At 42.9% G+C, this 17,795-nt stretch overlaps 1 protein-coding gene across 5 annotated transcripts in view; it reads right to left on the bottom strand.

Moving 5' to 3' along the window:
* Window positions 1-16,515, bottom strand: part of RBM15 (RNA binding motif protein 15) — an 80,487-nt gene extending 63,972 nt beyond the window's left edge. For all 5 annotated transcript variants that reach the window (XM_073615863.1, XM_073615861.1, XM_073615864.1 and 2 more), the window contains exon 1: window positions 13,903-16,515. In XM_073615863.1, coding sequence (XP_073471964.1) covers window positions 13,909-16,437 — 2,529 coding nt within the window. In that variant the 5' untranslated portion in view covers window positions 16,438-16,515 and the 3' untranslated portion in view covers window positions 13,903-13,908. The remainder of the gene's footprint in view (window positions 1-13,902) is intronic.
* Between the last annotated feature and the right edge of the window lie 1,280 nt (window positions 16,516-17,795).

Here is a 17,795-nt window from a genome sequence, read left to right as displayed (position 1 = left end):
TGAGGGAACAGTTATTGTCATTAGAAATGTTACCCTATTTTCCTATATTGCACAGAAAGTATTAAAGGGAAAAAAAGCATTATCAGTTGTGACTAAAAACTATTCATCCTTCAGACACTTTATACAGAGGCATATATCTACTGCATCATACTACCCAAACATGTAAAACATTTTAACGACATTCATTGTCACGTTAGAAAGCTTAAAGACCCCTTTCACACTGGGGCGTTTTTCAGGCGCTTTAGCGTTAAAGAAAGAAGCCTAATCTGCAATCCCAATGTGAAAGCCTGAGCCCTTTCACACTGCCAGCGCCCGAAAAACGCTGGTAAAGAGCCGCTTAAGACTCCTTTCACACTGTGGCATTTTTCCAGGCATTTTTCGGGCGCTGGCAGTGTGAAAGGGCTCGGTCCATCGGCGCACCCAGCCCGGTGGCAAAAACATGAAAACGTTGCAAAGAAGCTGCTTGCAGGACTTTTTTTTGACGCGCTGCCAAGGCAGCGCCCCAGTGTGAAAGCACTCAGGCTTTCACATTGGGATTGCATATGAGGCTTCCTTCAGGCACTTTTTTTTAACGCTAAAGTGCCTGAAAAACACCCCAGTGTAAAAGGGGTCTCAGTGTGAAAGCACTCTGGCTTTCACATTGGGATTGTAGATGAGGCTTCTTTCAGGCGCTTTTAACACTAAAGCGCCTGAAAAACGCCCCAGTGTGAAAGGGGTCTTAAGCAAGCCTGGAAAATACAGTGCATCCGTAAAGTATTCACAGCGCTTCACTTTTACCACATTTTAGGTTTACAGCCCTATACCAAAATAACATTACTCCATAAAAGTTTGTAATATAAATAAATATATATATATATATATATATATATATATATATATTTTCTCACACACGTACATAAGTATTCACAGCCTTTCTTTGCCATAACACTCAAAATTGAGCTCAGGTGCATCCTGTTTACACTGATCAGCCTTGAGATGTTTCTACAATTGGAGTCCACCTGTGGTAAATTCAGTTGATCGTAGGGCTGGGAGATTTAAAAAAAAAAAAAAAAAAAAAAAAAAAAAAAAACACACTTGATTAACGATTTGAATCGAGTTTTTTTTTTTTGTGGACACCGCACCGGTCCCGAGGAGCTGCAGGCAGGAGTTTTTAGACGCGGCCTTGCGGACTAGGCCAAAGCCTGGCTAGGCCAAGACTGGCGCGGTGAAAAAAATAATAAAAAATTTTCGAAAAAAAAAATCTATTTGCTTAAATTTTGAATCGATTTGACCTCTCAACTCGATTCAAGATTTAAATAATTTTTCTCCCCAGCCCTTGTTGATTGGACATGATTTGGAAAGGCACACGCCTGTTTATATAAGGTCCCACCATTAACAGTGCATGCAGAGCACAAACCAAGCCATGAAGTCCAAGGATTTGTTTGTAGACCCCAGACAGGATTGTATCAAGGCACAGATCTGGGGAAGGATACAGATTTCTGCAGCCTCCATCTGTAAAATGGAAGAAGTTTGGAACCACCAGGACTCTTCCTAGAGTGGGCCAAGCTTGAGTGATTGGGGGAGAAGGGTCTTTGTCAGAGTGACAAAAAAAAAAAAAGGCACATAACAGCCCACCAGGAGTTGCCAAAAGGCACCTGAAGGAGACTCAGACCATCTGGTCTGATTAAACAAAGATTGAACACTTTGACCTGAATAGCAAGCACCATATGTTTGGAGGAAACCAGGCACCGCTCATCACCTGGTCAATACCATCCCTACAGTGAAGTATAGTGGTAGCAGCATCATGTTGTGGGGATATTTTTCAGCAGCAGGAACTGAGAGACTAGTCAGGATTGAGGGAAAGATGAATGCAGCAATGTACAGAGACATCCTTGGTGAAAACCTGCTCCAGAGCGCTCTGGACCTCAGACTGGGGCAAAGATTCATCTTCCAAAAGGACAATGACCCTTTAACACACAGCCGAGAAAACAAAGGAGTGGCTAAGGGACAAATCTGTGAATGTCCTTGAGTGGACCAGCCAGAGCCCAGACTTGAACCCGACTTGAACCCGACTGAACATCTCTGGAGAGATCTGAAAATGGCTGTGCAACTCTGCTCCCCATCCAACCTGATGGAGCTTGAGAGGTTCTGCAAAGAAGAATGGGAGAAACTGCCCAAAAATAGGTGTGCCAAGCTTGTAGCATCATACTCAAAAATACCTGAGGCTGTAATTGGTGCCAAAGGTGCTTCAAAGTACTGAGCAAAAGGCTGTGAATAGTTTTGTACATATGATTTTTTTTTTTCATTTTAATAAATTTGCAAAGTTTTCAAACAAATCTTTTTCACGTTGTCATCATGGGGTACGGTTTGTAGAATTTTGAGGAAAATAATGAATTTATTCCATTTTGGAATAAAGTTCTAACATAACAAAAATGTGGAAAGAGAAGCGCTATGAATACTTTTTTGCACTGTATCTGCACAGTATGCACTGGAAAGAAGAGCACATCTTCCAACATGAACGGAAACCTCTAATATGCTCAAATATTGAATATTAAAAGTAGAACTATAGGCAAAACGTATTTACATTTTGGATAAAGTAAATTTTTTTGCCATCTGTGTCCCATTAGGGAGATTTACCATCACTTCCTGACCCACAGTAAAAACCACAAGCGAGAGGAAATCCCTGCAAATTAAGGGGAATCCATTGAAGTCCCCCAGGTCACCAGTGTCCCCATTGGAAGGATCCCCCCCATTACTGTTCTGGCAGCAAACAGGACAAAAAGAGGATGACTCTCCCTAAGAGGGGCAGATGGGGCTGGAGGAAGATACACCAACACAATTCATCTCCACTAGAAAAGAAAGTTTTGCCTTTAGGTAGGTATATAAATAAACTCAACCATGACCCCTGCTCTTTCACACAACAGCACACAGACCCGGTGACACATCGCTCAGACTTAAGCTCTGCTTTGTTTAAAGGGAGAAGAGGTTTGCCTACTCTTCCCCAAACCGCTAAAAGCCAGATTGTTCCTGCAGTAAAACAGATTTTCCGCATGACCAAAGGTACTTTATAGTACCTTTTTTTCCCTTGTACTTTATAGTGCATATTACACAGTGCTGACTTAAACGCATAAGACAGTTTTAAATGTTCTGCCCAAAAAAAATGCACAATATGACAGCAACCATAGTATATACAGCTGCAAATTGGTTTTCTGCTTTTATCTACGCTTGACAAAATATTAGACCCCTTTCACACTGGGGCGGTTTGCAGGCGTTATTGCGCTAAAAATAGCGCCTGCAAACCGCCCCTAAACAGCCTCCGCTGTTTGTTCAGTGTGAAAGCCCTCGGGAAAAAAAATCTCCTGTCAGCCGCTTCTTTGGAGCGGTGAAGGAGCGGTGTATTCACCGCTCCTGCCCATTGAAATCAATGGGACAGCGCGGCTATACCGCGGCTATAGCCATGCTATACGAGGGGTTTTAACCCTTTTTCGGCCGCCAGCGGGGGGTTAAAACCGCACCGCTAGCGGGCGAATACCGCGGTAAAACAGCGCTAAATATAGCGCTGTTTTACCGCCGACGCCCCCTACCGCCCCAGTGTGAAAGGGGCCTTACAGAAATGCAAAAGCAGAATAAAGTCAAAAGACTTCTACAGCACTTAACATGTACTGCATGAGACATTGGCTAGCACACACAAGACACAGCCCTTTTGGCTTCCTTAAAGCTTTCCCTTTGGATAGTATACTTGGAGATGTAGGATGATATCTGTCCTTTCTAAAATGAGTTGCCTGAACTGGTTAGGAAACTCACCCAACAGTGATACCAGCACATGCACTGTAATTTAAAACAACCACGTCACTACGGGGTAATTTCTAAACAGAAGGCAAAAAAAAAAAAAAAAAGGAATGGAAAAAAAGTGACCGTTTACCTTTCCAGCAGCCCATTATTTAAAAACCTGCTACTTTGCCGTTCTCCATTCATGGCATGTTACACACTGCTTTTGATGTGACAAGTATTCGACCCATCCAAAGGGTTGAATACCTCCAGCGGCTAGGAATTAGGGAAGCAATGGCTTCCACCACACAGACCACTGGAAGAATAAGAATATTCACATAGGGAAAATATTCTGTAGGGAGACAATTGCTTTAAAAAATAACTTTAGGCATTGTCAGTTTTATAGCTTTACAGCCCCTATTAAATCTTTAACGCAAACATTCGGCCGCTAGTGGGGCAGTTTTAACCCCCGCTAGCAGCCGAAAAAGGGTTAAAACCGCCCGCAAAGCGCCACTGCAGAAGCGCTATGCCGGCAGTATAGCCGCGCTGCCCCATTGATTTCAATGGGCAGGAGCAGTTCCTTCACTGCTCCAAAGATGCTGCTAGCAGGACTTTTTTCAGCGTCCTGCCAGCGCACCGCTCCAGTGTGAAAGGCCTCGGGGCTTTCACATTGGAGAGATTGCAGCAGCTGTTTCAGGGCGCTTTTCAGGCGCTATTTTTAGCGCTGTAGCGCCCTAGTGTGAAAGGGGTCTTACAGGTGCTATTTTTTCCTCAAAGCTAAAGCCTTTCCCTTAGGCCGTAAACCACTACACCCATTTCTGTTTTCCCATAACTAAACTGACTTTGGTGCCCTGAGATTAGGAGTATTTATTTCACATCTCTCCTATTAAAACACACAGTACGTACATATAAGACCTTATCAAAACTTTGAAAATCCCCCAATTCTAGGTTGGGTTCATAAGACCCATTCAGACTTGCGCATTCAAAGGCCCATTACTGTAATGCATCTAGACAACTGCGGTGCCATTCGTTATTAATGGCACCCCAGCACACACTGCATTGCCCCACCCCTAGCATATTACAGCAAAGGATATCACACAGTGCAGGGGCATGGTATACGTTGTATGGAAAAAAAAAAAAAGGCTGCATTTTTTTTGCATTGCATTCGCAGTCTATCCATAATGACTGACAATACTAAATGACCATCTTCAGAACAAAAAATGCATGTCAAAAAGGAAAAAAAAAAATAAAATAAACGGGGGCAGATGGTGCAGAATAAGATGTAAAGACTATTCTTTGGAACAGAAAAATTGCTATTGAATGAATACTAAAAATAGATGTACAAAGCTTTTTGTATGAACATAACATGTATTAGGGCTTGTGCACCTCACCAATGCGTTCAAAACACTAGTAATATGCATGCAATGCAACAAACATTTTTTTAATGCGGCTTTGCATGCCTTCAAAATGCAGGGCGAGGATTTGAAAATGCATTTGTTTTTAATGTACAGCAGTGTGCATAAGCTCTAAAAAAGGGGGGACAATTTTTTGTAGTGTCAGATTTAAAAAGACTGCTCTGCAACCATTTTATCAAGCCACCATTAGCCCACAGAAGGTCATTTTTTTTAGATTATAAATTTTATGCTGCTGTAATGTAAAAATGACCGATTCATTCCTTAAAGCAAACCTATGACTTAACACGTTAAAGTGAACTTATTTGATATACAAATCGGAAGTTTTTTTTTTTTTTTTTTGTTTTTATGTATAACAGTTTGATAACTGCACAAACACCTGCTGATTCTGTAAAAAATCCTGTGAGTTTATAGGTTCCCACGAACTATGTTATTAGCCCTGCCCAGTTCACCTCTACTACAGAACCCCTCCACATTACATTATGGAGACGAGGCGAGGGTAAGGTTCTGTAGTTCTAATACTTCCCTTCCAAAAGAAGCAGTATATTTGGGTAAGCAATGTCACAAGCACAGGAAGTGTGTTACTTGCAGGATCACCAGATGAAGAAAGAAATAAAACCAAAATGAACCACTACATCTAAGAACTTGGAAAGCTGCATTACAAAAAAACCCTTTTCTGGTTTAAATACACTTCAAGTCCAACCTGACAGCAGATACCATAGGATGCTATTAGCTGGGGAGAGGGGGAATCTGTGACTGCAGGGCTGGGCCTGGCCAATTGACATTTTCCAGTCTAAAAGGAGTGCCTTAGTGGCCAATACGGTAGTTTAGACAAGCAAATGATTATCAGCAGAACTTCCTGAAATCGACGTACAACCCCTAATGGAGAGGAAAAAAAAAAAAAAACACAACACCACACACTTAAAAGTATGGGGATTTTTTTTTTCCCTTTCTAATCATAATTACCTAGGTGGAAGCAGCATCAGTCCGATGCTGCATTTGTCCCCTGCCGGCTCTAAGGCTGAGAACCGAGCGATCAAACACCGCTGATCGCTTGGTTCTTAGAGCTCCCTGAGCAGAGAGCTGGTGACTATCAGGCACCGCTCTCTGCCCCCCCCCCCCCCCTCACTGGAGCACTGGGCTGTGGGGAGGGCCGCTGGCTGAAGCTCTCAGGGACTCGCTGAGAGGCTGAGCCAAGTGCCAATCCAGGCATGTGGCGCGGATCCCGACCATATGGCCACGTTCTTTCCCGAGCCTGAATCAGCTCTGACATCAGTCGAAAGCGGGCTTCAGCCTACTGTCTGCTGAAAACTGGTCACAGGATTGCAGAATGGTATGCACTCCTGTGATCCACAGGAGTTGTTCAGCCAAACAAGCTTTAGCTGTGTTCCTCCAAATGGGGCAACAAATTAGAGTTTTTGGGCTAACAAAAATAGCATACATCTTGTGCTATTTGCACACTAACTTTAGTCTACAATGTCTGACAGATTAACTTTAAGTGAAAAGGTAGTGCTGAGTTATTAGATTTTAGACAGCTTGAATTCTTTGATAAGAATAGAGGGTACCGCGCTTAGGATGAATGTAAAGGTTGCAGCCTCCCCTAAAAGGCTCCCATAAGCGCTTGAAAATTGAGATTTGACAGAGATGGGGTTAATGGCCCTGTGTCCCGAAAGGTGATCAGGTCACTCTTTATATGGCAAAGGGAACTCCACGAATAGTTGGATCAGTGTGGTGTGATAATACACCTACACCTTGCATAAGGGTTAAGTAAACGTAAAGGTCCACCTGTATGGGGACAAACCTCTAACTGGCAACACAAGAGGATGAGTCCACAATGGTGGTTTTAGTTACACCAATACGTTTAAAAAAAATAAATATTTAACTAATAGTGAATCCAACCTCGTATTAATCCAAAATACTAAAAACATAAGTCTAGAATTAATAAGTGAAAATTCTATATGTATAACCTTAATATTGTAAATTGTCCAAACAATGGGTGATATAAAACATATGTGTGCTCTAAAACTATTAAATTGGGTGTAGCAAAAAAAAAAAAAAAAAAAAAAAAAAACCCCCACCACACAACATGCATACAGCCGTTCCAAATGTAAAAAATATAATACATACATTGTAATGTCCATAGGTAGTATGGGAGAGCGGGGCTTAATCTATTACATATATATATATATATATATTTTAAATTTATACACATGCCGGTTTGGATCCATTAGTGTAGCATTGATTATTCTGCACCTTTTGGGAACACTCCGTCCCCCGTTATGGATTGGTTGCATTTAGAGTCAAGGGGGGTGGGATCTACAGAGCCGCTCTCCCATATTAAGCGTAGGGTGTAGTAAGATGGCACCACCGCTGAAGACGTCTGACGAAATGCGTACGGCACCGCCATGCACACACCATCACTTCCGGGAACCAGAGCTAGTGGGCGGAACGCAGTTAAAGCGCACGCTGCAAATCCACAGCTCGAGTTCCTCTTGCTACTCATCAAATAGGGCTGTTTTTTTGTGCTAGAAACACCTATGCTGTATGGACTTTGTTTTTATATCTGTTTTTTATATTTTTTTAAAACAATTTTTAATAAAACTGAATATTCTTTGGATACCACACTATGGGAGCCATTTTTTCTCTTCCATGAGGAGTATAGCTGTATATAATCTGCCACTGTCTGGAAATCCAAAGGACGCCTGAGAAACTGCAGATGCTGGAACCTGGGAACACTGGTCTAGATTGTGGATCTACATACGTATTACCCCTGCAGGGGTTATAAGAGCTGGAGAGTGGGGACCCATGAGGGGCAGCACGCAAGTCACCTGTCAAGAGCTGCGAGCACAAAACTCACCTGCAATAAACTGTTAAAGCACGAACAATCATTCACATTGGAACAGCTGTATACATGCGTTTTTTTGCAATTGGTGCGATTTCTGTGGTGCATTTTTTGAAAAAAAACTTTTGCTACACCCAATTTAATAGTTTGAGCACATATAGGCTTTATATCACTCGTTATTTGGACAATTTACAATATTAAGGTTATACACATATAGAGTTTTCACTTATGATTAATTCTGGACTTATGTTTTAGTATTTTGGATTAATACGAGGTTGGATTTACTATTATCCCTGGTTAAATATTATTCATTTTTAAAAATTTGTTGGTGTAACTAAGACCACCATTGTGGACTCATCCTCTTGTGTTACCAGTTAGAGGTTTGTCCTCATACAGGTGGACCTTTACATTTACTTACCCCTTATGCAAGGTGTAGGTATATTACCACACCACACTGATCCAACTATTCGAAGAGTTCCCTTAGCCATATGAAGAGTGACCTGACAGATCACCTTTCGGGACACAGGTAGCATCATTAAGCCCATCTCTGTCAAATCTCTATTTTCAAGAGCTTGAATTCTTTGCATTAAAAAACACAAACTAAAGGCTTGCAAGGACTATTTTTTATATAGCTTTGAAGTGGAGCTCCACCCAAAAGTGGAACTTTCGCTCATTGTCTCCCCCCCCCCGGTGCCATGTTTGGCACCTTTCGTGGGGGGGGGGGGGGGTTGGGCGCTGTAGTCTCAACTGCTGACGTCGCCGCTACACTCCTTCCCCCGCTGCTGGGCCAGTAGGAGAGCGCAGCGGGTTCTTCAAGCATGTGCAGTAGGGACCCGGCATGAAGCCATAATGCATCACTACCGGGTTCCCTTAATGGCTATGGCGGCGGCAGCACCTGACGGAAACAGCTGCGTTGCCAACATCGCTGGACTCCAGGAAAGGTAAGTGTCCTATTAAAAAAGTCAGCAGCTGCAGTATGCTTAGCTGCTGGCTTTTAATTTTTGCAGCGGTGGGCAGACCTCCGCTTTAAAATTTAAAATATTATGAATCCAACTTCAATGGGCTTAAAAAGGACATATGTAAATCCACTAAATTTGTATTTTATAGAATATGTGCACAAAATTCAGTTTAATATTTTTTCTACATTTATCAAGCATATCTACAGACCTAAAACTTGATTATGGGATACAGTCAAACAGTAAAGATAAATACAGGACAATTGCAACACATACAATGGTGGTCATGCTTTGAAGTGAAAGCTCACAAAATATACACTGATTAAATGGGTGCAAGCTAGGAAATGGCCATTGTATGAGCATCGAAGATTTCCTTTTTAGCATTTGAGCAACAAAATGTATATATATAAAAAAAAAAAAAAAAAAAAAAAAAACCCTATAGGAGGACTCCTGCTTCCTACAAATTTATATGTAAAATGAATTATAAGCTACAACACCAAAAAGCATGCACTATCATAGGAATGTGACATAGCTGAGGTTTTATTACCTTGTTTTTGTAAAATGATCATTAAGCAATTTGCAAAACAAATATGACCAAGTGTTATTCAGATTTTTTTTTTTTTAATCAAAAAAATGGATAACACACCCTGCACAAACTTTGCCACTAAGTAATCACATACAGACTTAACTGTATGTGCCAAACTGCACAGGATTCAATATATTTGGGAAAACTGGATAAACCCTATGGCCTCATGCACACTGGGTGCGTTAGCCCCAACGCATGAGACTCCAGTGTTTAGGTGCTGGAGGAAGGCAAACACTCAGCCCCACTGCTGGCAGACTATAAAACATTGAGAAGCTGACAGCTGTACCGAGCGTTACCAAGGCTTAGGATAGTATACTATGCTCAGGGATAAATGCCCACAACTCAAGAAGTCTGGGTCCTGGGCATTCATCAGTGGGCACACACGGTCTCAAATTTTAGTAACACTGTGCACCATCCAGCCGCAACAATTTTACAGGTTGCTTGTGCCAGGGCTGGAAGGTGCACCTACACCTAACAGCAGGAGTCCCATGTATCGGGGTTAAACACCTAGTTTACATAAACTGCCTATAAAAAATTTACACAAAAAAAAAAAAAAAAAAAAGTTATATTTCAGATTTGGAAGTCATTTATTTAAAAGTATGCAAACTAGTAGTTAACCAAACTACCACAAGTGTGAGATTTGTAGTGCTGCAGGGCACTTGCGGGGGGGGGGGGGGGGGGGGGGGAAACACCCTTTATATTGCCCTGCCTCACCCACTTAACATTAACAAAGCAGATGCATGTACATTATTTCCAGGGAAAAGGTACTCCAACACCATCACCTTGCCATTACCAAAAGACCAATGGGGGACCATGACTTCACTATGGAAGGAAAAAAAAGTGTGCAGGGGAGGACTACTTAAAATCTTCATGGGCTCAAAGCAGTGAGATTAGAAAATCTAGACCCCCCTACAGTTTTAAAACCAGTCTACTGCTAGGCCCACTGTGAATCCAAGCAGTACAGAAGTAGTAAAGCATAAGTTAAACAGCTTACAAGCTTGTAGACTAGACTGTACATTCCCCATTCTACTGGTTCAATGTAATGCAGTTTCAATATAAAACAAACCTCTATCCAGTTGTATTTTACGATAAAAAAAAATAGCAAAATCAAAGCTGTCTAGATCTGCAAATGCAAGGTTTGCAAAAAGTAGCACAATTACCCTTAACAAGTCACAGGTGGTGCATCACAGATAATGCCCTAGAAATCTTGCTCTTTATAAAAGTTCTACCACACAGATTGCCAATTTTAAACATGTAGAGAAGCCCCGCTTTTCAGTCAGTACCATTTGTTTATCTAGATCAGTGGTCTTCAAAACGTGGCCCTTTGCTTACCTTTATCTGGCCTTTGGGGCAATGTTCCTCCCACTGTTATGAGGAACGATTGCTTCTACTATTACTAATGAGGCACTATTCCTACCACTGACACCAACATTGGAGCACCATTTCTTCTGCAGACACCGATTATGGGGAACTATTCCTCCCACTAACATTGATGAGGCATAATTCCTCCCACTAATATCAATGAGGGAGCACTACTTTTCCTCCTACTGATCATAAATACTATGTCATTTTTAGTCCCACCAACTACTTAGCCTGAGACATGGGCTATTCCCACTGAAATTGTAGAATTTTGTACTCCCACTGGCTACAGTCTGGCCCCTCTGAACGACAGTAAATTGGCCTTTTGTTTAAAAGGTTTGGAGACCCCTGATCCCCTCAGAGTACTACTGTAAATACTAGGCTAAAGCAATCTAATACTTAAAATACAACTGCAAAATGTTTATTTGGCCACAGATATGGAAAACATTACATAAAAGGGGCTCTGGAAAAGAATCACATTACTTATTGCAACAACATATTACAGCAAGAACTGCTGGTAGATGTGAACAATGTTCTCACCAACATTTATCAACAATTATGGCCAGTGAGGATATTAATTCAGTTTGCAAGAGCCAGGCTTGTCCTGTCCACAAACAGGAGAGAACAAAAGTTGTTATAGCTTGAATGTCTAAGACACTGAACTTCTCTACATACAGAAAACGAGTGTCTATACATTATGTGAAATTGTAATTTCATACATTCACTGCAATAGTTCTTTGGACTGCTCTCTGCAAACTGGAAAAAATGTTTTAGCTTAGTTTCAAGCCCCTTCGTTTTTACACTATAGCCTGCAAAAGAAAAAAAAAATTGAACATGACAGGCTACAACGGGCAACCCTAACATTTTCATCTGTCATAAAACAGTCCCATTACTTCTAAACTGGGTGCTTGGCTTGAGGAAATATTAACTGATAAATTTCTGGGGAAGAAAAGGGTTTATACTGTGTGACCTATACAACTTGCATGCAGTAGCCAGATAGGCTCACCAATAGAGAATCAAACCTGCATCTTGAGAATTACTTGATCATGAATATCAAACTACAGGCAAAATCTACAGCTCACAAAAAACAGACAGAAACTGTCCACAAAAACAGAAAAAAATAAAACAAAAGCAAACCTGTCATCTATTTGAAACATTTGAAGACTGGCCAACTGCAGTTCAGTCCAGAGAAAATGCCTTTATTGGCCACTTAGATATTCTAATTGGACAGAAGGGTGCAGATGGCAGGACCTGATGTCAGACCCCTAGAAATCAAGTGAAACTCATTTCAGAGGCACACAGGTGCCTTTTCTTAGTCTAGTAATTTCAAAAATCTGGTGGCGACTGTTAGACAGAATTTTTGCTTTAAAGTGGATTACAGGTTCACTTTAAGACTCCTTTCACACTGCAGCGCCACTAAAGCTCCGGTCATTTTATCGGTGCATTCAAAGCGTTTTTAAAGGCACTTTGGAAGTACTGCCCATTTTAATGGGAAGAGGCGTTTTTGGAGTGCTATTTACAGCGCTCCCAGCCCGCTCCTAAGATGCTGCTTGCATAACTTTCAAACGTTCCACAAGTGCACCACCCTAGTGTGAAAGCACACACTGCAGTGAATGGGAGGCAGTTTTCATGGTGCTTTACAGGCGCTGTTTCTAGCAATAAAACTCCTGAACACCGCCTCAGTGTGAAATCGGTCTAATTACACTGGGCCTGGTTTAAAAATACTAGGCAAAACAAAAACGGTCGTCAGGTCCATCGCTACCAATTCCCCTTCATTTTTCTACAGCCGGTTTGAAATAAAGAAACTGTCTTACACTATCACATTTTCTCTAACTATTGCCATCTCATGTCTGGTTAAGATGAAAATCTTCCATGCAGGAGTGTAATATTACAGACAAGTGACCATTAGTGCCATTAAATAGGATAAATTGAATCTTAGTGCATCTAAAGCCATAAAAAGGGATTTACACTCTTTGCAGAGGATTTTCTCACTTCCTGATGTGTATACAGGGCTGGAAGTGAAAGCAAATCTCAAAACACATTCAGCTATAGATACCCTAAAGACAGATGGTCATTTAGCTGTAAACTAGTTTACAGAGGATAAAACATTGTTCATTTATATTTCAGCAATAATTAATTCAGCTGATTGGGAAACTCAAATCTTCATTTTAGTAAATATTTTTTAAAGCTGAGAAACAGTGAGAGTTTACTTATATGAGTAAAGGAATTTGAAGACCTACATATGTTTCAGTAACACATTCAAAATTATTAGACCACTACAGGCCAACAGCTAATGGGTATAGAAGACTAGATTTAAAGTGTTACTAAACCCAGGACCCTGCATTCACTATATCTGGTCCCCCACAGCACATAGAAATGCAGTTATTTTAGTAATAATAAACGTCTAAATACCTTTTCTCAGCAGTATATAGTAGTCTTTACTTCTATCAGGGTTTGGTTAAAGCTTATGGGAGTTTTCATTCTACTCTGACTGTCCTATGAGGCTACACGACCTGACCCTCCGGGTGGACATTGCTAATTGGCCCTGTGCTGATTACATGCACCCTCCCAAAAAAATAAAACTAGCAATACACACCAAACTGAGCATGTGCAGAGTTCTCCCAATGCTCTGTTCTAATCAGAGGGATTGGGGGCAGTGGAAGGGGAGGATCAGAGAAGACCGGCTCAAACAGCCTTTTTACACAGTGCGGATTAACCCCTTAGGTTCCACAGCGAATAAAACAAGCATGCTTTACTGCATATTCAGCTTTTTACGGTTATGGGTTTAGTAACACTTTAAGCATTTAGAAAACCATTTTGTTATGGCAGAAGGAAAAAAAAAGTTAATCATTTCTACAATACAGGATTCTAGATCTATTCAAAAAACTTCAGCTAGGCATGGCACAATATCACTTCACATAGAATGGATTAGCAATACCATAACAAAAAGTTGTACTGTATCCCATAATACAAAGAAAACAGATTATGTTGAATACAAACATTTAATTACGATGCCCCGCGTACTATTATCATAACAAGGTAGTCATCTTCTGATTTGGCAAGGGCTTTAGCTGTGGAATCCAGGAACTGCTGGGAAAATTCACAGGGTGGAAAAGCATGAAGGACTCCTGCGTTTTCCTTATCTTTAGTGCCTCCCACAGGAAGGCTAATGACCCCTGCAGCTTGCTTTTGCTTTAAGTAGGAGACAAGGTTTCTCAAAGGGCGTTGAGTAGAATTTGCTTGATCACCAGTAAAATTGCTCTCAATTGTACCCGGAATAGCAAGCAGAACCGCATATCCATTGGGTCCAGCTACTTTGATGCGACGTGTCACTTCATCCAGTTTGGGCTGATCAAGACGTAGTCTTTGTGTAATTTTTAACTGTGCAACCTTTCCACCTGTCGATCCCTCAATTAGCAGGCCAGTTGCTACTGCAAGATCACCCTGAAGCAGATGCATATTGGACGGAAAATTACTGTTTTTCAGCAGGAGCATCCCTTGCCAAGCCAAGCAGAGATTTTGGTTTGTGTCTTGTTTTTGGGGAGATTTCACTTTACTGATGGACTCAAGCCGCTCATCTTTCCTTAATGGACTTTTATTTTCACTAATGCGATGTTTTCGATCTCTTTCAACAGGGCTGGAATTCTTTCGATCACGCTTACTTTCAAGTCCCCGTTCAAGACTTCCCCGCCAGTCTCTGGAAGGAGAGGACTGCTCTGTCCTGTTTGCACGATCTGTATCGCTGTAACGGCTATCACGACCACCACTGCCATTAGGGCTTCTGTCAGGACTAGTACAGTGTCTCTTTCTGGAACGGTCACTTTCGGGAGATCTGTCCACATGACGAGCTTCATCAATCAATCTCCGTTTCCTAGGCTGCTCTTTGTTTATGCCATCTCTTTCTCTCTCCCTTTCCAAAGACCAGCCATCAACTCGGCGGTCTAATGATTCCAAAGAATCATAGGGTACCCTGTTTCGGTCTCTAATGGGAAGTGGCACCCAGTCTGAATCTCCATACAAGTCCCTTTCTCTTTCTCTGTACAACAAGGGTGATGTACGATCCCTGGCTCTAAGAGAATCCTGAGCTCTATGTGCAAAAGCATCCCCCAAGTCATAATGGGGTAAGGGTAAAGGTTGCAAATAAGGAGGTTGATAAACATGATCTGCATCAGCAAAGTCCACTCGAAGTCTCCTATGCTCTCCCCCCAGTGGAAAACCCCTCATCTGAGTACAAGCAGCTTGAGCAGCATCTAAACTTTCATACTGTATATAAGCCCAGCTGTCCCCTTTACGGTAATCAATAGATCTAATGGTGCCAAATCTATCAAATTCACGTGCTAGTGATGCCATTGGAACCCAGTGTCCAAGCCCACCCACCCACAGCCGGCTGGTGGGGGTAGCTTTGCCATAGCCAATTTTAATACAGTTGCGGAGAATAGGCTTACCAGCCATGGCTTGTTTTGCTCTTTGAGCCATGTCTAAATTCTCAAACTTGATAAATCCATAGGTAGAGGATTGCCCCCGGGTGGCTCGTTTGATGTCCACTTCAGTAATTGTACCGAACCTTTCAAAAGCCCTGCGCAGCTCACTTTCTGTCACATTGACGTCCAGATTCCCAAGAAACAGAGTTCTGTTGGCTCTTATATCGTTCTCTGAGCCATCATCTTCTCGGATGTTCAGACGCGGGTCTAAGGGGTAGGAAGGCCGTATCCTGCTATCATAGAAGTTGTAGTCTCTGTCCCTCTCCAGGTCTCTAGGGAGCGGTGGGGGAGGTGGAGGAGGCAAGCGGCCTAGAGCGAGCTGCTGCAGCCTGTAGTCCCTGTAGCCCAGGCCTCCAGGGGAAAGGCCGCGCTGGCCGTGCGTGTGCCGGTGTGAGGGTAATGAGGACACTGCAGCCGATATGCTGCTATACGGCTCTTTTTCCCCAGGGGAGCGGCTCCGACGCCGGCTGCTGCCCGTAGTGTACACCGCCTCGATCTTTAGCGGCCGATCATACAGAACCAGCCTGCCTCTGGCGTGCTTGGCTGCTCGTGCGTCTTCGGGGCGCCTAAAGTTCACCAGGGCCACCCGCTCGTCTCCGGAACGGGAGATTTTCACACTTACGTCGCCGAACTTCTTGAACTCGTGGAAGAGCCCATCCTCTACCGCTTCATCACTCAGCGACGAGCCCAGTTCACTGATCCGCAGTGACTTATACTCGGCCTCTCCACGGCCATCCGAGCTCCGGGCGACCACTCCGCCTCTGTTGTCAGCGCCCTTGCTGCTGCTACTCCCGCTGCTGGCGACAGGAGACCCGTAGCTGTGCAATCCCGGGGCTCTTCCAGAAGACTCATAATCTCGATTACTGGAGAGCCCCTTGTCTAGATGTAGGCCGCGCCGCCCGCTGCTGCTGCTGCCCTCCGAGCTCTTGGCGGCAGAGCCGCTGTCGTTGCTACAGCTAGTGGAACTTAACTTCTTTCCGCAACGTTCGCGAGAGGACTCCTCCGCCCCCCGGGACCGCTTGGCCTTAACCGGGGAGCGTTCCTTTCCTTTCATGTCGAATTCTGGAGGGATCGTGTCCTCATACAGAGATTCTCAGCGCCATCTTGCAATTTTTGCATGAAGGTATCCACCCTATTCCACGATAGGCCGGGAAGAGCATTTCCAGCATGACCATTGGTTGGCTAGGTTGTCAATCTGGAATAATTGGCTGGTATACGCCCTACGTTTCAAAGCGTCATGTCCGTTGCTGTAGCTTGGCGCTTGTAGTTTTGAGAAGGGCTGCGTATGTCGTCATCACGCTAAACCTAATGGAGAGTTGATTTACAAAGCTAATAGATAGTGATGGGAAGTCCGGATCTTTTAAGTGAATCGGTTCATTTCGAACTACTCACTGAAATGAACCGATTCAATGAATCGATTCTTCGGTTCTTCAGTTCACTTGCTGAGTCTACTGACAAGCAAGTGAACCAAATCTCTGACTCAACCTTCTTAAATGATTAGAATCAAAAGGATGATTCTTCACAGAAGGTTGGCAGGTCCTGGGGACATTTACTTGTATTTAGTTCCTTGCTCAGAGCACAATACTATTGCTGTGTCAGACTGTCAGACCACAATTTGTCAGAGCAGCCAGCGTCATCAATTTTGGTGTCGCACAAAAAGCTGTGTAGATGAAAAGCGGTGATGGGCCAACTTCACAGTTAACATTGCTAGCCATCAGATTTTTCCGTAATCTTTACAGCGCATGCACAGAAAAAATTATCGTATTTTACTACCACGGGCGGGCGAAGTAACCACGGTAGTAAAATCCAATCGTTAGGCTCCTTTCACACTTGTGCCATTTGAAAGTCGTGCAATTTTTGCCACGATTTTTACCGTGACTTTGATGCGACTTGAAGAATTACCTATGTAATCTTGAGGTCTCTGCCTCAAGTCGCATCAAAATAGGACCAAAGTAATGCAGTGACTACTTTGAAGTCGCTGTGACTTGAAGACACACAGATATGAACGGTACTCATTAGAAATCATGGGGTACCACTTGTCATGCGACTTTGTAGTCCCAAGTCGCAGGACAAGTCACACAAGTGTGAAAGGGGCCTCATTATGCACTGTAAAGACTACGGACAAATCTGATGGCTAGCAATCTTAACTGTGAAGTTGGCCCATCAGAATGCAGTTCACATGCACAAAAACCCGCTTTTCGTTTACACAGCTGTTTGTGCAGCAAGATGCAATAAAGAGAACCTGTCACTTCAACAAACTATCACATAGAGGCTTGTTATCTTGACTTTGTCCTCTCTGTCTTTAAGGCTGGGTTCACACTGCTGCGGTGCGGGAACGCAGCAAATTTACTGCGGGTTCCCGCATCGCACCAACTCGCACGGCAGTTCACACTGCCATATGCAAACTGCTGG

Source organism: Aquarana catesbeiana, linkage group LG02 (genome assembly GCF_042186555.1).
Source record: "Aquarana catesbeiana isolate 2022-GZ linkage group LG02, ASM4218655v1, whole genome shotgun sequence".
Taxonomy (NCBI): domain Eukaryota; kingdom Metazoa; phylum Chordata; class Amphibia; order Anura; family Ranidae; genus Aquarana; species Aquarana catesbeiana.
Note: the sequence above shows the minus strand (reverse complement) of the source record. Positions and strands in the feature narration are given on the sequence as shown.